Source organism: Panulirus ornatus, chromosome 7 (genome assembly GCF_036320965.1).
Source record: "Panulirus ornatus isolate Po-2019 chromosome 7, ASM3632096v1, whole genome shotgun sequence".
Classification (NCBI taxonomy): Eukaryota; Metazoa; Arthropoda; class Malacostraca; order Decapoda; family Palinuridae; genus Panulirus; species Panulirus ornatus.
This window is the reverse complement of record NC_092230.1, coordinates 2,210,912-2,228,995: the sequence shown is the minus strand read 5'-3', so window position 1 is coordinate 2,228,995 and position 18,084 is coordinate 2,210,912. Positions and strand designations below refer to the sequence as shown.

Genomic DNA, 18,084 nt, shown 5'->3' with positions numbered 1-18,084 from the left:
ATATATATATATATATATATATATATATATATATATATATATATATATATATATATATATCTTTTTTTTCATACTATTCGCCATTTCCCCTCCTCTGTTCCTCCCTTTGGAAAATTAAAAAAAAAAAAAACGAGAGGGGAGGATTTCCAGTCCCCCGCTCCCTTCCCTTTTAGTCGCCTTCTACGACATGCAGGGAATACGTGGGAAGCATTCTTTCTCCCCATCCCTAGGGATAATATATATATATATATATATATATATATATATATATATATTTTTTTTTTTTCCTACTATTCGCCATTTCCCGCGATAGCGAGGTAGCGTTAAGAACAGAGGACTGGGCCTTTGAGGAAATACCCTCCCCTGGCCCCCTTCTCTGTTCCTTCTTTTGGAAAAAAAAAAAAAAAATATGAGAGGGGAGGATTTCCAGCCCCCCGCTCCCTTCCCTTTTAGTCGCCTTCTACGACACACAGGGAATACGTGGGAAGTATTCTTTCTCCCCTATCCCCAGGGATAATATATATATATATATATATATATATATATATATATATATATATATATATATATATATATATATATATTTTTCTTTCTTTCTTTTAAACTATTCGCCATTTCCCGCGTTAGCGAGGTAGCGTTAGGAACAGAGGACTGGGCCTTTTTTGGAATATCCTCACCTGGCCCCCTCTGTTCCTTCTTTTGGAAAATTTAAAAAAAAAGAGAGGGGAGGATTTCCAGCCCCCCGCTCCCTCCCCTTTTAGTCGCCTTCTACGACACGCAGGGAATACGTGGGAAGTATTCTTAATCCCCTATCCCCAGGGATAATATATATATATATATATATATATATATATATATATACTCATCCTCCTCGAAGGCTCAGACTGGGGTGTCTAAATGTGTGTGGATGTAACCAAGATGTGAAAAAAGGGGAGATAGGTAGTATGTTTGAGGAAAGGAACCTGGATGTTTTGGCTCTGAGTGAAACGAAGCTCAAAGGTAAAGGGGAAGAGTGGTTTGGGAATATCTTGGGAGTAAAGTCAGGGGTTAGTGAGAGGACAAGAGCAAGGGAAGGAGTAGCAGTACTCCTGAAACAGGAGTTGTAAATTCTCGATTAATATGAGTAAAACTGAAAGTTGATGGAGAGAGATGGGTGATTATCAGTGCATATGCACCTGGGCATGAGAAGAAAGATCATGAGAGGCAAGTGTTTTGGGAGCAGCTGAATGAGTGTGTTAGTGGTTTTGATGAACGAGACCAGGTTATAGTGATGGGTGATTTGAATGCAAAGGTGAGTAATGTGGCAGTTGAGGGAATAATTGGTATACATGGGGTGTTCAGTGTTGTAAATGGAAATGGTGAAGAGCTTGTAGATTTATGTGCTGAAAAAGGACTGGTGATTGGGAATACCTGGTTTAAAAAGCGAGATACACATAAGTATACGTATGTAAGTAGGAGAGATGGCCAGAGAGCGTTATTGGATTACGTGTTAATTGACAGGCGCGCGAAAGAGAGACTTTTGGATGTTAATGTGCTGAGAGGTGCAACTGGAGGGATGTCTGATCATTATCTTGTGGAGGTTAAGGTGAAGATTTGTATGGGTTTTCAGAAAAGAAGAGTGAATGTTGGGGTGAAGAGGGTGGTGAGAGTAAGTGAGCTTGGGAAGGAGACTTGTGTGAGGAAGTACCAGGAGAGACTGAGTACAGAATGGAAAAAGGTGAGAACAATGGAAGTAAGGGGAGTGGGGGAGGAATGGGATGTATTTAGGGAATCAGTGATGGATTGCGCAAAAGATGCTTGTGGCATGAGAAGAGTGGGAGGGGGTTGATTAGAAAGGGTAGTGAATGGTGGGATGAAGAGGTAAGATTATTAGCGAAAGAGAAGAGAGAGGCATTTGGACGATTTTTGCAGGGAAAAAATGCAACTGAGTGGGAGATGTATGAAAGAAAGAGATAGGAGGTCAAGAGAAAGGTGCAAGAGGTGAAAAAGAGGGCAAATGAGAGTTGGGGTGAGAGAGTATCATTAAATTTTAGGGAGAATAAAAAGATGCTCTGGAAGGAGGTAAATAAAGTGTGTAAGACAAGGGAGCAAATGGGAACTTCAGTGAAGGGGGCAAATGGGGAGGTGATAACAAGTAGTGGTGATGTGAGAAGGAGATGGAGTGAGTATTTTGAAGGTTTGTTGAATGTGTTTGATGATAGAGTGGCAGATATTGGTTGTTTTGGTCGAGGTGGTGTGCAAAGTGAGAGGGTTAGGGAAAATGATTTGGTAAACAGAGAAGAGGTAGTAAAAGCTTTGCGGAAGATGAAAGCCGGCAAGGCAGCAGGTTTGGATGGTATTGCAGTGGAATTTATTAAAAAAAGGGGTGACTGTATTATTGACTAGTTGGTAAGGTTATTCAATGTATGTATGACTCATGATGAGGTGCCTGAGGATTGGCGGAATGCGTGCATAGTGCCATTGTACAAAGGCAAAGGGGATAAGAGTGAGTGCTCAAATTACAGAGGTATAAGTTTGTTGAGTATTCCTGGTAAATTATATGGGAGGGTATTGATTGAGAGGGTGAAGGCATGTACAGAGCATCAGATTGGGGAAGAGCAGTGTGGTTTCAGAAGTGGTAGAGGATGTGTGGATCAGGTGTTTGCTTTGAAGAATGTATGTGAGAAATACTTAGAAAAGCAAATGGATTTGTATGTAGCATTTATGGATCTGGAGAAGGCATATGATAGAGTTGATAGAGATGCTCTGTGGAAGGTATTAAGAATATATGGTGTGGGAGGCACATTGTTAGAAGCAGTGAAAAGTTTTTATCGAGGATGTAAGGCATGTGTACGTGTAGGAAGAGAGGAAAGTGATTGGTTCTCAGTGAATGTAGGTTTGTGGCAGGGGTGTGTGATGTCTCCATGGTTGTTTAATTTGTTTATGGATGGGGTTGTTAGGGAGGTGAATGCAAGAGTTTTGGAAAGAGGGGCAAGTATGAAGTCTGTTGTGGATGAGAGAGCTTGGGAAGTGAGTCAGTTGTTGTTCGCTGATGATACAGCGCTGGTGGCTGATTCATGTGAGAAACTGCAGAAGATGGTGACTGAGTTTGGTAAAGTGTGTGAAAGAAGAAAGTTAAGAGTAAATGTGAATAAGAGCAAGGTTATTAGGTACAGTAGGGTTGAGGGTCAAGTCAATTGGGAGGTAAGTTTGAATGGAGAAAAACTGGAGGAAGTAAAGTGTTTTAGATATCTGGGAGTGGATCTGGCAGCGGATGGAACCATGGAAGCAGAAGTGGATCATAGGGTGGGGGAGGGGGCGAAAATTCTGGGAGCCTTGAAGAATGTGTGGAAGTCGAGAACATTATCTCGGAAAGCAAAAATGGGTATGTTTGAAGGAATAGTGGTTCCAACAATGTTGTATGGTTGCGAGGCGTGGGCTATGGATAGAGTTGTGCGCAGGAGGATGGATGTGCTGGGAATGAGATGTTTGAGGACAATGTGTGGTGTGAGGTGGTTTGATCGAGTGAGTAACGTAAGGGTAAGAGAGATGTGTGGAAATAAAAAGAGCGTGGTTGAGAGAGCAGAAGAGGGTGTTTTGAAATGGTTTGGGCACATGGAGAGAATGAGTGAGGAAAGATTGACCAAGAGGATATATGTGTCGGAGGTGGAGGGAACAAGGAGAAGAGGGAGACCAAATTGGAGGTGGAAAGATGGAGTGAAAAAGATTGTGTGTGATCGTGGCCTGAACATGCAGGAGGGTGAAAGGAGGGCAAGGAATAGAGTGAATTGGAGCGATGTGGTATACCGGGGTTGACGTGCTGTCAGTGGATTGAAGCAGGGCATGTGAAGTGTCTGGGGTAAACCATGGAAAGCTGTGTAGGTATGTATATTTGCGTGTGTGGATGTATATACATGTGTATGGGGGGGGGTGGTTAGGCCATTTCTTTCGTCTGTTTCCTTGCGCTGCCTCGCAAACGCGGGAGACAGCGACAAAGTATAATAAAAAAAATAATAAAATATATATATATATATTTTTTTTGATTTTCCAAAAGAAGGAACAGAGAAGGGGGCCAGGTGAGGATTTTCCCTCTAAGGCCCAGTCCTCTGTTCTTAACGCTACCTCGCAAACGCGGGAAATGGCGAATAGTATGAAAAAAAAAAAAAAAAAAAAAAAAAAAAAAATATATATATATATATATATATATATATATATATATATATATATATATATATATATATATATATATATCCTGGTAAATTATATGGGAGGGTATTGATTGAGAGGGTGAAGGCATATACAGAGCATCAGATTGGGGAAGAGCAGTGCGGTTTCAGAAGTGGTAGAGGATGTGTGGATCAGGTGTTTGCTTTGAAGAATGTATGTGAGAAATACTTAGAAAAGCAAATGGATTTGTATGTAGCATTTATGGATCTGGAGAAGGCATATGATAGAGTTGATAGAGATGCTCTGTGGAAGGTATTAAGAATATATGGTGTTGGAGGCAAGTTGTTAGAAGCAGTGAAAAGTTTTTATCGAGGATGTAAGGCATGTGTACGTGTAGGAAGAGAGGAAAGTGATTGGTTCTCAGTGAATGTAGGTTTGCGGCAGGGGTGTGTGATGTCTCCATGGTTGTTTAATTTGTTTATGGATGGGGTTGTAAGGGAGGTAAATGCAAGAGTCCTGGAAAGAGGGGCAAGTATGAAGTCTGTTGGGGATGAGAGAGCTTGGGAAGTGAGTCAGTTGTTGTTCGCTGATGATACAGCGCTGGTGGCTGATTCATGTGAGAAACTGCAGAAGCTGGTGACTGAGTTTGGTAAAGTGTGTGGAAGAAGAAAGTTGAGAGTAAATGTGAATAAGAGCAAGGTTATTAGGTACAGTAGGGGTGAGGGTCAAGTCAATTGGGAGGTGAGTTTGAATGGAGAAAAACTGGAGGAAGTGAAGTGTTTTAGATATCTGGGAGTGGATCTGGCAGCGGATGGAACCATGGAAGCGGAAGTGGATCATAGGGTGGGGGAGGGGGCGAAAATCTTGGGAGCCTTGAAGAATGTGTGGAAGTCGAGAACATTATCTCGGAAAGCAAAAATGGGTATGTTTGAGGGAATAGTGGTTCCAACAATGTTGTATGGTTGCGAGGCGTGGGCTATGGATAGAGATGTGCGCAGGAGGATGGATGTGCTGGAAATGAGATGTTTGAGGACAATGTGTGGTGTGAGGTGGTTTGATCGAGTAAGTAACGTAAGGGTAAGAGAGATGTGTGGAAATAAAAAGAGCGTGGTTGAGAGAGCAGAAGGGTGTTTTGAAGTGGTTTGGGCACATGGAGAGAATGAGTGAGGAGAGATTGACCAAGAGGATATATGTGTCGGAGGTGGAGGGAACGAGGAGAAGAGGGAGACCAAATTGGAGGTGGAAAGATGGAGTGAAAAAGATTTTGTGTGATCGGGGCCTGAACATGCAGGAGGGTGAAAGGAGGGCAAGGAATAGAGTGAATTGGAGTCATGTGGTATACAGGGGTTGACGTGCTGTCAGTGGATTGAATCAGGGCATGTGAGGCGTCTGGGGTGAACCATGGAGAGCTGTGTGGGTATGTATATTTGCGTGTGTGGACGTGTGTATGTACATGTGTATGGGGGGGGGTTGGGCCATTTCTTTCGTCTGTTTCCTTGCGCTACCTCGCAAACGCGGGAGACAGCGACAAAAAAAAAAAAAAAAAAAAAAAAAAAAAAATATATATATCCCTGGGGATAGGGGAGAAAGAATACTTTCCACGTATTCCCTGCATGTCGTAGAAGGCGACTAAAAGGGAAGGGAGCGGGGGGCTGGAAATCCTCCCCTCTCAATTTTTTTAAATTTTCCAAACGAAGGAACAGAGAAGGGGGCCAGGTGAGGATATTCCCTCAATGGCCCAGTCCTCTGTTCTTAACGCTACCTTGCTAACGCGGGAAACGGCGAATAGTTTGAAAAAAAAAAATATATATATATAAATATATATATATTTCTTCTTTCATACTATTCGCCATTTCCCGCAATAGCGAGGTAGCGTTAAGAACAGAGGACTAGGTCTTTGAGGGAATATCCTCACCTGGCCCTCTTCTCTGTTCCTTCTTTTGGAAAAAAAAAAAAAAAAAAAGGTAGCGTTAAGAACAGAGGACTGGGCCTCTGAGGGAATATCCTCATCTGGCCCCCTTCTCTGTTCCTTCTTTGAGAAAAACAAAAAAAAAAAAACAAGAGGGGAGGATTTCCAGCCCCCCGCTCCCTTCCCTTTTAGTCGCCTTCTATGACATGCAGGGAATACGTGGGAAGTATTCTTTCTCCCCTATCCCCAGGGATAATATATATAGGTATGTATATTTGCGTGTGTGGACGTATGTATATACATGTGTATGGGGGTGGGTTGGGCCATTTCTTTCGTCTGCTTCCTTGCGCTACCTCGCAAACGCGGGAGACAGTGACAAAGCAAAAGAATATATATATATATATATATATATATATATATATATATATATATATATATATATATATATATATATACCCTAGCCAAAGCCAGGTACCCATTTTATCAACCAAACCCTAAGAAAGACTGAACAGCTAAGTTGACTGTAGATTGACGGTCCATAACTCACTTTATGTGGGGGATGTTTCTGAAAAATTCTCACAAATAGAAATGCCATATGTCGCACCAATAAGCATTCAGAGAAAAATGGGATGTGTGCAGCAGCTTCAGGGTCAGAACTGGTGGAATCTCTTGTTACCTTCATGTTATGTAGCTTTTGATGTAGAATAAACTTATCTAGTCATCATCTACTTGCTTGAAATGACTCTGGTTCAGCAACATTATCTTCTTTACATAAATGCTCATGCATTTTCAGAGCTTTATACCTGAACTGAAGGTTACTAAGGTTGCTTTTCTTTCTTGTTTCATACTCTGTGCATAATGAGCGCATTTTCTCTATCTTCTTCATAAATGTATTTCTAGCCCTGGTGGTTACCTCAGCAAACGGCAAAGTGGAGTGGACCACAGCACTCTGAATTTTTTTTGCATTTTCCTTTATGCCGTGGACCGTATTTTCACCTAGGTTGTAAGCATACCCAAGTGCTGATGCTCCCTCACTAGCATCAGTGTGTCATAAGATTTCTAGCTTCATTTCTGACGTCAGAGAGATTCTCCTCCATTTAACTGCTGATTCTGGTGCACAAGATGTGGCTGGATGTTTGCATGCCATATTAACAAACACAAACACAGTAGGTTGCAGGAAAATCAAATTAGCAGGCATATCCAAATCACACAAGTAGCACAGATCTGCACATAATGGTGGTATCTGCAAGACTGACCTGCTGGCGGGACTGTAGTGTGCTCCACCAAGGACACATGCTAACTCCATCCACCAACCCACGGTAAAGTTTTGACATGCTTTCTAACGTGCTGTTGCTCCCTCACGAGCATTGGCGTGTAATAAGATTTCTAGCTTCCTAAAGTATGAGAGGTTCTTTTCCAATTAACTGCTGGTACTGGGGTATGAGAAGATGTTGCTGGATATCTGGACGCCATATTAACAAACACAAATATTGAGGTTGCAGGAAAATCATACTAGGAGGTATACCAAAATTGCACAAGAAGCACAGATCCACTCGCAATGGAGGTAACTGTGAGACTGACCCGCTAGCAGAAGCATGGTGCATTCCATCCAGGACCCACGCTTGCTTTCCCTGTCAACTCTAACTTCTACCACATAGACCAACATAATAGCAAATTTTGACAGCACAAGAAGGCCTGGTAGAAGTATGTTCCTCACATAACAGTGAAATCATTTACACATATGAAGTATAAGCACTACTATATGTCGCAATCTTCTTTTACTGCTTGATGATTTCATAATAGTCACCATGCTGACATTTAAATCCTTCATAAGTGCTGTCTATGACTCGGTCAGCCTCCTGCACAACTCATCATTTTTTGAGGCTTAAAATGTTCCCTATTGTACTTCATGGAAGACATATTTAGCTTCAAGGAGCTGTCAGGCAACTGCTGGTGACACTGGAAAGGGGATATTGTCCACAGTAGTAATGCAGGGTGCACAAAATATACAATGAGCAAGACCAGCACACAACACCATCCCAGAGGGCACATGGGAAACAGTTAATAGTCACCAGTGCCATAAATACTAGGTGGCACGTACAATAAACCCTGTGGTGCGGTGCACATGCGATTACTTTTTTGATTTTTCAATTCTTTCTTCGGTAAAGAGGTAATTAACCAAATTCCAGAACTGAAAACACGTGTTGTTTTGAACATTTCACTGTCTCAAATTACAGATAACAGAGGTTATACTGCACCTCACACTCTCCACAGTCATAATAATTTACCTCCTTGCTGGCTATGTGGATGACAATGTTGAAACTGTCTACTGGAGAGGATCTGCCTGCTAACATCCTTAGTAATTGAGTGGTCTTGTAATGGATTTACACTTGATGGCTGACAATGACCAAGAGATGTTTCTGGAAAGGTCGATACACAGTGGGATATTACAATGAAATAAGATGATTCATCAAATACGGAAATCTAAATTCTAATCTCCGAACACTGAAATATACTTTTATTCTCTTGCTCTTTTGAAGACCTTTGACTAAAAGAAAATTATCAATTTTGTGTGGGGAGCCTAATTTACTTGCTGTGTTTTTTGCTTACATTACATTACATTACTTGCATTTCATAAATGTTCTAAAATCTTTGTATCTTTTTTGCAGAGAGAATGACTATAGAAAATATCTAGTGAAAGGTATGAGGCACTGCGTAGCTTTTATAGATCTGGATAAAATGTATGAAAGAGTTGAGTGGAATGCTTTATGGGATACGTTAATGATATATAGGGTAGGAAGACAAATGTTGGATGGTGTAAAAGCCTTCTAGAGATGTGCATGTTTTGGTATATATATGGGTAAGAGGCAGGGCTGTATGATGTCACCATAGCTTTTCAACATATACATGGATGGAGTAATAAGAGAAAATGAAACCACAACAAGAGAGAGAAGGGGTGCACAGATGGAGTGTTGTGATGGGGTATGGTGGCTAGTGACAAGCCAGTTTGCAGAAGATACTATGTAGTTTGCCGAGAGTGAAGAGGAGTTGCAGAAGGTTGTTAGTGTGTTTTATGATTTGTGTAAGCATAGGCATTTGAAAGTATGTAAATGTAAAGTAATGGCATATGAAAGGAAACAATGAAAGTATACATTTTGCAAGGAGAGATAAGGAAGAGAGCAGTGGAAGGTGGAAGAGTTACTGGATCCCATTGGATAGTATCACGAAGGGTAGAGGTGTAAGTATGGAAGCAAAAAAAAAAGGATTAAAGGACAGCATAGTACTCCCAACCCTGACCTATGCAGCCAAAACAAGGACATGGGATGAGTCACAGAGGTCAAAAATCCAGGTTGTGGAAATGAGTTATTTGAGATAAATATGTGGTATGACAGCATGGAGTAAAGGAAATAATGAGGTGGTGTATGAGAGATTTAGTTGGGAAAGGAATCCAAAGGGAAAGAATTGTGGAGTGGTAGAGAGGATCAAATATAATACTTTGATGTGGTGTGCACATGTGGAAAGAATGCAAATGGAGAGTTACAAGAGTGTATGACACTACAATTAAAGAGCTTGGTATGAGAGGAAGATCGCCTGTGACATGGAGAAATAAGGTGGAAAAGTAATGGAGAGAGAGAAATGGGGGAAGAATATGTGGAATAGTGTATGTAAGGGAGGCACAAAGGACAGGGATACATAGAGACTCTTTTGCTATGGCCATCCCCATTATGGGGGTTCCTAGAGGGAAAAGGTGTAAGAAATACACTGCCCACAAAAAAACCTTGTCCATCCCCCTACGTAATTCCAAAGGCGATATAACACATGCTTTTTAATACTTTGTTATCTCTCCTTTGGCCTTGATTATCAATCTGCAAATATCTCAGCATGGAACTGGCAAGGTTTCTGAAGTATTCTAGGTCCATGTTTTGGGTCCATAGCATCTTTACCTCCTCCATAATGTGAGGCACTGAAAAAGTGTTGCAGGAAGCAGCCGCCTGATTGTGCATTTTGAGTGCCCAGCGCACCTAGAAATCTCATGTGTACTCACATCTTCTTGCTTCCCTTCATGAATTAGGGCTTTCTCCTCCTTAGTTCTAAGCCAACCATCTTGAAGCTAAGGTGGAAGAAATACAGTGCCTAAAAGTGAAATTTCTAAAATGATATGGCATCCAGAAAGAGCAGAGAAAAAATCTTTCTTTAAAGATACTGTAAGCACACATATGATGTACGATGATTTCACCTTATGAGCATCATATGCTTATATCCACAATAAACATCAACTGAGTTTCACCAATGAAAATAATGGGATGGACAATGTTTTGTTTGGACACTGTATCGATAGACAAAAAACCCATTTCTTTTGCTTTTGGTGGCTGTCGTCAAACAGTTCATGGAATAAAATCAGTAGAATATGCTGATACTCTATCAAAGTAGAATACTTTCTGCATCAGGTGTAGTTGCTTAGGCTAGAAATAGATACTAGTCATAGATAAAGAATGAAGAAAATATCTTTAAGTGTCCTGTAACTAGTTCTCAATCAATGGTTTACAATGACTTGCCACATTCCTTGAAAGGATGAAATACTTTGAGGTTTACAACAGAACAATCAGGGATTCAATTTTTGAACAAATGTCTCACAAAGTTAATTAGTATGAACTTTTCAAATAACTCAAAAATCATTGAGAGTCAAGATACAGAACATCAACTGAAACAAAACAAGAAAATAGTAAAACTGAGGAAAGGAACATAAAAAGTAAGTATTTCCTCATCCAAAAATGAAAACTTATGTAAACTGATTCTCTGAAGAATCAACCTTTATCACTGACTCTAAGAAAAACATATCAGAACTATCAAATTAACATACTAACAAAATATTAAAAACTAATATTTTCATCAACACACTGATAGTTGAATAATTTCTTCCTACCTGAACTAAGATGTGTAGAATCTAACTGAAAGTTGGCACTACACTGTACAGACAAACCACTCTCCAATGCTGCTGAAGAGGCAGGGTATCTGTATAAACCTCCTTCAATTTCTGTAATAAAGTCATTAGCTATTTTCAGGAGCAAATAATGTGATGCATGTATTCTAAATATTATTGATTAAGTATGTATTCTTCATAAAATCATTCTGCATTTATCTAGAAGCATCTAAATGACATAGATTATTCTACATTTATCTAGAATTATCTAAATGATAGTGTATCTAATCAACTGCAGCACACTCAACTATAAGGTCAACGTTTCAATGCCACACTGAAGAGTGTATTGGTTACATACCTGAAATACCTGTTGTACCAAATGGAAGACACTGGCTTGAGTTTACAAGAGAACTTGTATGGCTAGTTTCAGATTCACCAACATTATGCACAGTCTGTTGTCTTTGCAACTTTATATCAAATTCTGGGGCTGAAGATAATCTGAGATCATGTTTCAAACTAGTGTTGCTTAGAGGATGCTCCATTACTAGCTGTTGTTGATACTGATGTGGGTGTTGACTGGACTGTACTCTAGAGGTCTGAGAATACTGAGGGAGGAACTGATTTTGAGAAAATGAAGGTGAATGATCCTGTGTTGAGGTTATGGTATTGCCTTCCACTGGTTGGTAATTACAACTTGGAGATATAACATTACTACTATATTTTTGCTGACTCCCTGGAACATTTATCAGATAACTTTCATTCTGTTTGCGACTGCCTGAAAATGTCATGTTCATTCTATTTTGTTCAAAGTTGCCTGTGCTACCACTACACTGTGGATAGTTACCTGGAGAAGGTATACTTATTCCATATCTATTCTGCACAATGCTGCTTGAGGGCATATTTCCAATTCTAGTTTGCTGATTGCTATCAGAGATTATAGGTGGACTTTTTCCAAGCTCACAGTGGTCTGTAGATGTTATATTCCCACTCAAAATATGGTCATAATTCAAAGGGGAAGTTATATCCGGCCTTACACTCTGGTCATATGTTCTTGGTGACTGCATATTCACCCTTATAGTCTGGTTGTAGGTTTTTGGTGATGGCGAAACTCTATTCCTATTCTGGTCACGGTTTACTGGCATATGTATATCCCTACTTTTATCATGGCTGTAACCTTCTAATAACATATCAACATTTCTTGTCTGCTCATGGCTTCCTAAAGAAATCATGTGATCATTTCTCTGCTGATAGCAACCAGAGACACAATTTTTAAGATTTTTTGGAAGGGTGAAGCTAGTGCTGTCATGGTAATGGCCAGGATCTGAAGGGAAATTTTCATCTTCTCTGTGCAATGGTGAGGTAGGGGGACACTGATGAGGGGATATGATTGAGTTGTACTGCTGGGTTTGAAAGGAACCGGTCTGATAAGATTCATTGTCATAATTGAATTTTTTGGCTACAGCAATGTTAGAGTCATCTGCTAGTGTTCGTTTATTTGATGTACCACACACTGAGCCCTCATCAGAAATTATCTTCCTATTTCTTTGTAGTTCTGGGGACTTATTATCAAGGCATTCATATGGAGAACCAAGTGCATCAAATGTCTGTAATCTCTTTGGTATATCCTGGAACAGATTTGCCTCCTTACAACCCTCTTCTTGTTTATTCAATATACCAGAAGACTTCTGGTTGTGATACTGCTGAACTGGGATATCTGAAGGCATAAAGACTAAATCTTCTGAATTCCGACTTTCCACATTTTCTCCAAAAGAGTCAACTGAATTAATCATCTTTTGCATTGTTTCAGGGTTTATCATTTGTTTCAGAACAGTTACAAGCTCTGGAGGTAACTGAAAAGATACATAAACCTTTATTACTCTTGCGTGAAGAATATGAATCTCGTTAACAAAAGAGCAATATATGAAATAAAATATAATTTCTTATGATTCAGCAGTACAAGTACAAAACTGAGTAAAATATGCAGATTAGCTAAGAAACACTACTGCTGCACAATGACAGTCCAGTGACTATGGATGAATAAAGAAACCATGATGATCTACCGTGGATGATATAGAGCTAACGTGGTCATCAGATTCCTGGGACACCACAAGAGGAAGAAGCTTTCGTCTCTGATTTTTAATCTCAGAGGTAGCTTCAGTTACACTGAAAGAACAACAGGCATTCATGTTAGTTAGAGGTTGACTTAATATATTGATTTATTTTCAGTGACATAGAAAAGAAAATCAAAAGAAGAATGTTTATGAATGATGGCATATTCATCAGCTGCTCATTATAATTTTTCTCTTTGGTGATACCCATACAGCAGCAGCCTTACTTAAAGAACTAGTGCCAATTATCAAATATATGGGTGTCTCATAGTACACCATATTTTCTAGTTTCCTCAGCCTAATGTTTAAGAGATAAAGTACAAAGAGATTTTTCCTTATACGAATGATTCACTTCTGTCAGGTTCATGCACCATACAATTTGATTTAGGGATTCATTACTTTCCAATTTAAAACAAAAACAGTCATACCACAGCTCTAACTGGTAATTGATGAAATACACTTAAAAAATCAGATTACAGAATTATTTTGTGATCCATTTCACAAGCTACCTCAGAGAAAAATTTTGGTGTGCTATTTATGCTACTGGATGGTTATGAAAAATAAAAAACAATGACCCAATCAATCTAGAAACCTGTTGCTCCTCTCAAATTCTAAACCTGAATTTGCTCATCTCATGCCAGTAGAACCATCATTCATTGAGTAACTCACCAGGTTCAGCTAGGGAAATTATCATCTTTTTGATAGCCTGTGAGATCCAAGATTTACTGGAGCTATATGACTTTCATGCAGATATTTGTGATGGTGATAGTTATGGGACATTATACAAAGATACACAAGGAAGTACTCAGAATCCTTGCTGTGATCTACCAAGTGGCAAAAGAAGTCATGATGATAAGGAAGTGGCTGGGCAAGTCCTCATACTGTCAGGTGCATAGATGTTCACCAAGTATGATAATGTATACAATTCATATTTTCATATTCTTTTTTCATACTTTTTCACACCTGATCACCATCTCCCATATTAGGAAGATAGTGCAGAGAACTGACAAAGAAAGGCCGCATCTGCTCACATCAATTCTCTGGCTGTCATTTGTAAAGCAGTGAAACCACAGCTCCCTATCACAACCAAGCCCCCACAGACCTTTCCATGGTTTACCCCAGATGCTTCACATACCCTGATTCAGTCCACTGACAGCATGTCAACCCCAGGATGCCAAATTGCTTCAATTCACTCTATCCTATGCTTCCTTTCACCCTCCTGCATGTTCAGGCCTCAATTACTCAAAATCATTTTCAGTCCATCTATCCATATCCAGTTTGGTCTTCCTGTTCTCCTTGTTCATTCCAACACTTTTGATACATATATCCTCTTTGTCAACCTCTCCTCACTCATCCTCTTCATATGTCCAAACCATTTCAGCACACCCTCTTCTGCTCTCTTACCCACTTTTTATTGCCACACATCTCTCTTACCCTTTCATTACTTAATCAAACCACCTTATACTACAAATTGTCCTCACACATTTCATCTCCAACACATCCACCTTCCTCCACACAACCTCCTCACATCCATATAATATTATTGGGATTACTATTCCTTCAAACTTATCTATTTTTGCCCTTCCAAATATCATCTTTTTCCACACATTCTTCAGTGATCCCAGAACCTTTGCTTCCTCAGCCACCCTGTGACTCACTTCTTTCCACTCCCATGGTTCCATTTGCTGCCATGTCCCTCCCCAGTTATCTAAAACGCATTACTTCCTCCAAATTTTTCTCCATTCAAACTCATCCTGAACCTAAAAACCTTGTTTTTATTCATATTCATTCTCAATTTTCTCCTTTCACACTATCTTCCAAACTCAGTCACCACCTTCTGCAGTTTCTAACTACGATCTGCCACTAGTGCTGTATCATTAGCAAACAACAAATGACTTAAGTCCCCAGGCTCTCTCATCCCCACAGACTGCATAAACGCCCCTCTCTCCAAGACTCTGACTACCTCCCTCACCACCACATCAATAAACATTCACTGTAAACATTCACTCTCCTCCCTTCCTACTAGTACACAAGTCTTATGACCTTGATAAAAACTTCTCACTGCTTCTAGCAGCTTTCCTCCCACACTGTATCTTCTTAAGACCTTCCACAAAGCATCTCTATCAACCCTGTCATATGTATTCTCCAGATCCATAAATGCCACTTACAAATCTATCTGTTTTTCTAAGTATTTCTCCCACATATCTTTAAAGTAAAGACCTGATCCACACCTTTACCACTTCTGAAACCAGGCTGCTACTCCCCAGTCTGGTGCTCTGTACATGTCTTCACCCTCTCATTCACTAACCTCCCATACAACTTACCAGGTACACTCTAGCATTTATCTCTTGCATTTATACTATGGCTTTATACATGCATTCCACCAACCTTTGGGCACCTCAACATGATCCATGCATACAATGAAAATCCTTACCAACCAATCAAGCACAATATCATCCCCTTTCTTAATATATCCAATAGCAATACTAGCCACTCACCTTCTCTCTTCACTAAATACTTTCCATGACTCTCTCACTTCCCATACCACCCTGATCCAAACACCATACACCTGCCAATCTATCATCAAACAATCCTTAAAGATACTCATTTCATCTCCTCTCTTCATCACTACCTGTTTTCACTTCTCCTTCTGCTGTCTTCACCAATGTTCCCATTGGTCCTTTTGTCTTTTGCACATTATCTACTTCCTTTCAAAACATCATCTTATTCTCCCTAAAGTTTACTGGTTGTTGCCCACCCCAACTCTCATTTGCCTTCATTTTCAAACCCTGCACCTTCCTCTTGACCTCTTGCCACTTTCTCTTTAATATCTTCCACTCATTTGCACTCCTTCCCTGTAGGGACCACCCAAACACCTCTCTTTTCTCTTTCACTTGCAACTTTACTTCATCCTACTGCTCACTACCCTTCCTAATCTGCCCCATCCCACCTTTCGCATGCCACATGCATCTCTTGCACATGCCATCGTTACTTCCCTAAATATCTCCCATTCCTCACCCACTACCCCTGCTTCATTCACTTTCATCTTTTGCTATTCTGCACTCAATCTCTCCCGTTATTTCTGCACACATTTCTCTTTTCCAAGCTCACTTACTCGCACCACCCTCTTCTCTCCAACAGTTTCCTCTTTTTCAAAAACCTCCACAAATTTTCATCCTTCCCTCCATAAGACAGTGATCAGACATTCCACCAGCTGCCATTCTAAGCTCATTTACATCCAAAAGTCTCACTTACATGCCTCTCAATCAATATATAATCCAATCATGCCTGCGGACCTCTCCTTCTCACTTATGTATACTTTGTGTATATCCCTACTTTTAAACAGGTGTTCCCAATCACCAGTTCTTTTCTGGCACACAGCTCCACAAGCTGTTCATTTCCACTCATACACACAAAATACCCCATGTGCCCCAATCATACCTTCAACTGGCACATTACTTACCTTGGCATCTAAATCAACCATCACTCATACCTGGTCTCTTACATCAAAACTGCTGACACACTCACTCGGTTTCTCCCAAAGCACTTGCCTCTCATGATCTTTCTTCTCATGGTCTGGTGCATAGCACTAATAACCACCCATCTCTTGCCATTCACTTTCAATTCTACCCACATCAATCCAGAATTTACTTCCTTACACTCTATCATTCACTCCAACAACTCCTGCTTCAGGAGTAGTGCTACTCCTTCCTTAACTCTTGTCCTGTTACAAACACTTGACTTTACTCCTTACACATTTCCAAACCATTCTTACTTTTTACCCTTGAGCTTTGTTCCATTCAGAGCTAGAACATCCGGGTTTCTATCCTCAAACATACAACCTCTCTCTCATCTCTTCTAATCTTGGTTACATCCACACACATCTAGACACCCCAGTCTGAGCCTTCAAGGAGGGTAAGTACTCCCTGACTGGCTCCTTTTGTTCCCTCTTTTAGAAACTGAAATACAAACCCTTAAGTTTATCAAAACAGGTCTGGAATAACAAATTACATCAACCAGACCAAATGATTATCAGATCACAGGAGGAACATGGAGATGGAAAAATGGAGGAAAGGAGGCTCTGAAAATTTGGAACTGAATGTTCAGGAAGGTGAGAGGTATGCATAGCATAGAATGAATTAGACAGATGTGGTGTATGGAGGTTAGTATGCTGAATCAGGAAATATGAAGAGCTCAAGTAACCCATGGAATAATTTGTTAGGCTTGGCTGCTGAAGGTACAATCTGCTGCTATTCATCTGTTCCTGATGCTACCTTGCTGAGGTAGGATAAGCAGCTGTATATAAAGATTTCATATCTATCATTATCAATGATAAGTTGGCTAATACTCCCTATACTGGAAAAGATATTCAAAGAACAAGATTTTATGTTTTCTTTGAAGAGCACTTACCTCAAAACAGTGTTGATGCACACAAATGAGTCAACTTGGCCTGTTTGCTTATTTACTTCGAGATATCCTCTTGATCTTAGAGTTACATGAGATCCATCTCGACACCTGAGCCTGTAAGACACTATTCCTTGTCCTTGAGTACTGGTAAACACTGAAAAAAAAATGCACATTTGACAAAGACGGATCACAAAACAAAAACTAAAATTTGTTTACCATTCTTTTATTTTCATATACTCTCACCTTTTCAGTTTAATAAGGTAAGCTTTGCTCTAGATATGACCTTTAGAAAATGTGGAATGAACACCTTGGGGCATATAGCATAGAAATAGAAAATCAACCAAAGCTAAACAATGTAAACATATTTTCAAAGTATATGATGTACATAGATATAACAAAAATTAGTTTCAATAAATGTAAATTTCTTTCTTATCCCTGGGGATAGGGGAGAAAGAATACTTCCCACGTATTCCCTGTGTGTCGTAGAAGGCGACTAAAAGGGGAGGGAGAGGGTGGCTGGAAATCCTCCCCTCTCGTTTTTTTTTTTTAATTTTCCAAAAGAAGGAACAGAGAGGGGGGGGGGGGGCCGGGTG

General features: G+C 40.0%; 1 protein-coding gene across 9 annotated transcripts in view; it reads right to left on the bottom strand.

Annotated features, from left to right (window-relative positions):
• The window catches only part of LOC139749365 (uncharacterized), a 492,874-nt gene that overhangs the window by 20,276 nt on the left and 454,514 nt on the right, over positions 1-18,084 (bottom strand). For 6 of the 9 annotated variants that reach the window (XM_071663129.1, XM_071663130.1, XM_071663123.1 and 3 more), the window contains 5 exons: positions 17,495-17,645; positions 13,037-13,139; positions 11,335-12,826; positions 10,980-11,090; positions 8,344-8,475 (listed from right to left, as the gene is read on the bottom strand). In XM_071663129.1, the coding sequence (XP_071519230.1) occupies positions 8,344-8,475; positions 10,980-11,090; positions 11,335-12,826; positions 13,037-13,139; positions 17,495-17,645 (1,989 nt within the window). Of the gene's footprint in view, positions 1-8,329; positions 8,476-10,979; positions 11,091-11,334; positions 12,827-13,036; positions 13,140-17,494; positions 17,646-18,084 lie in introns of those variants that run through there. The other 3 variants (XM_071663127.1, XM_071663128.1, XM_071663126.1) reach the window with 2 other exon arrangements.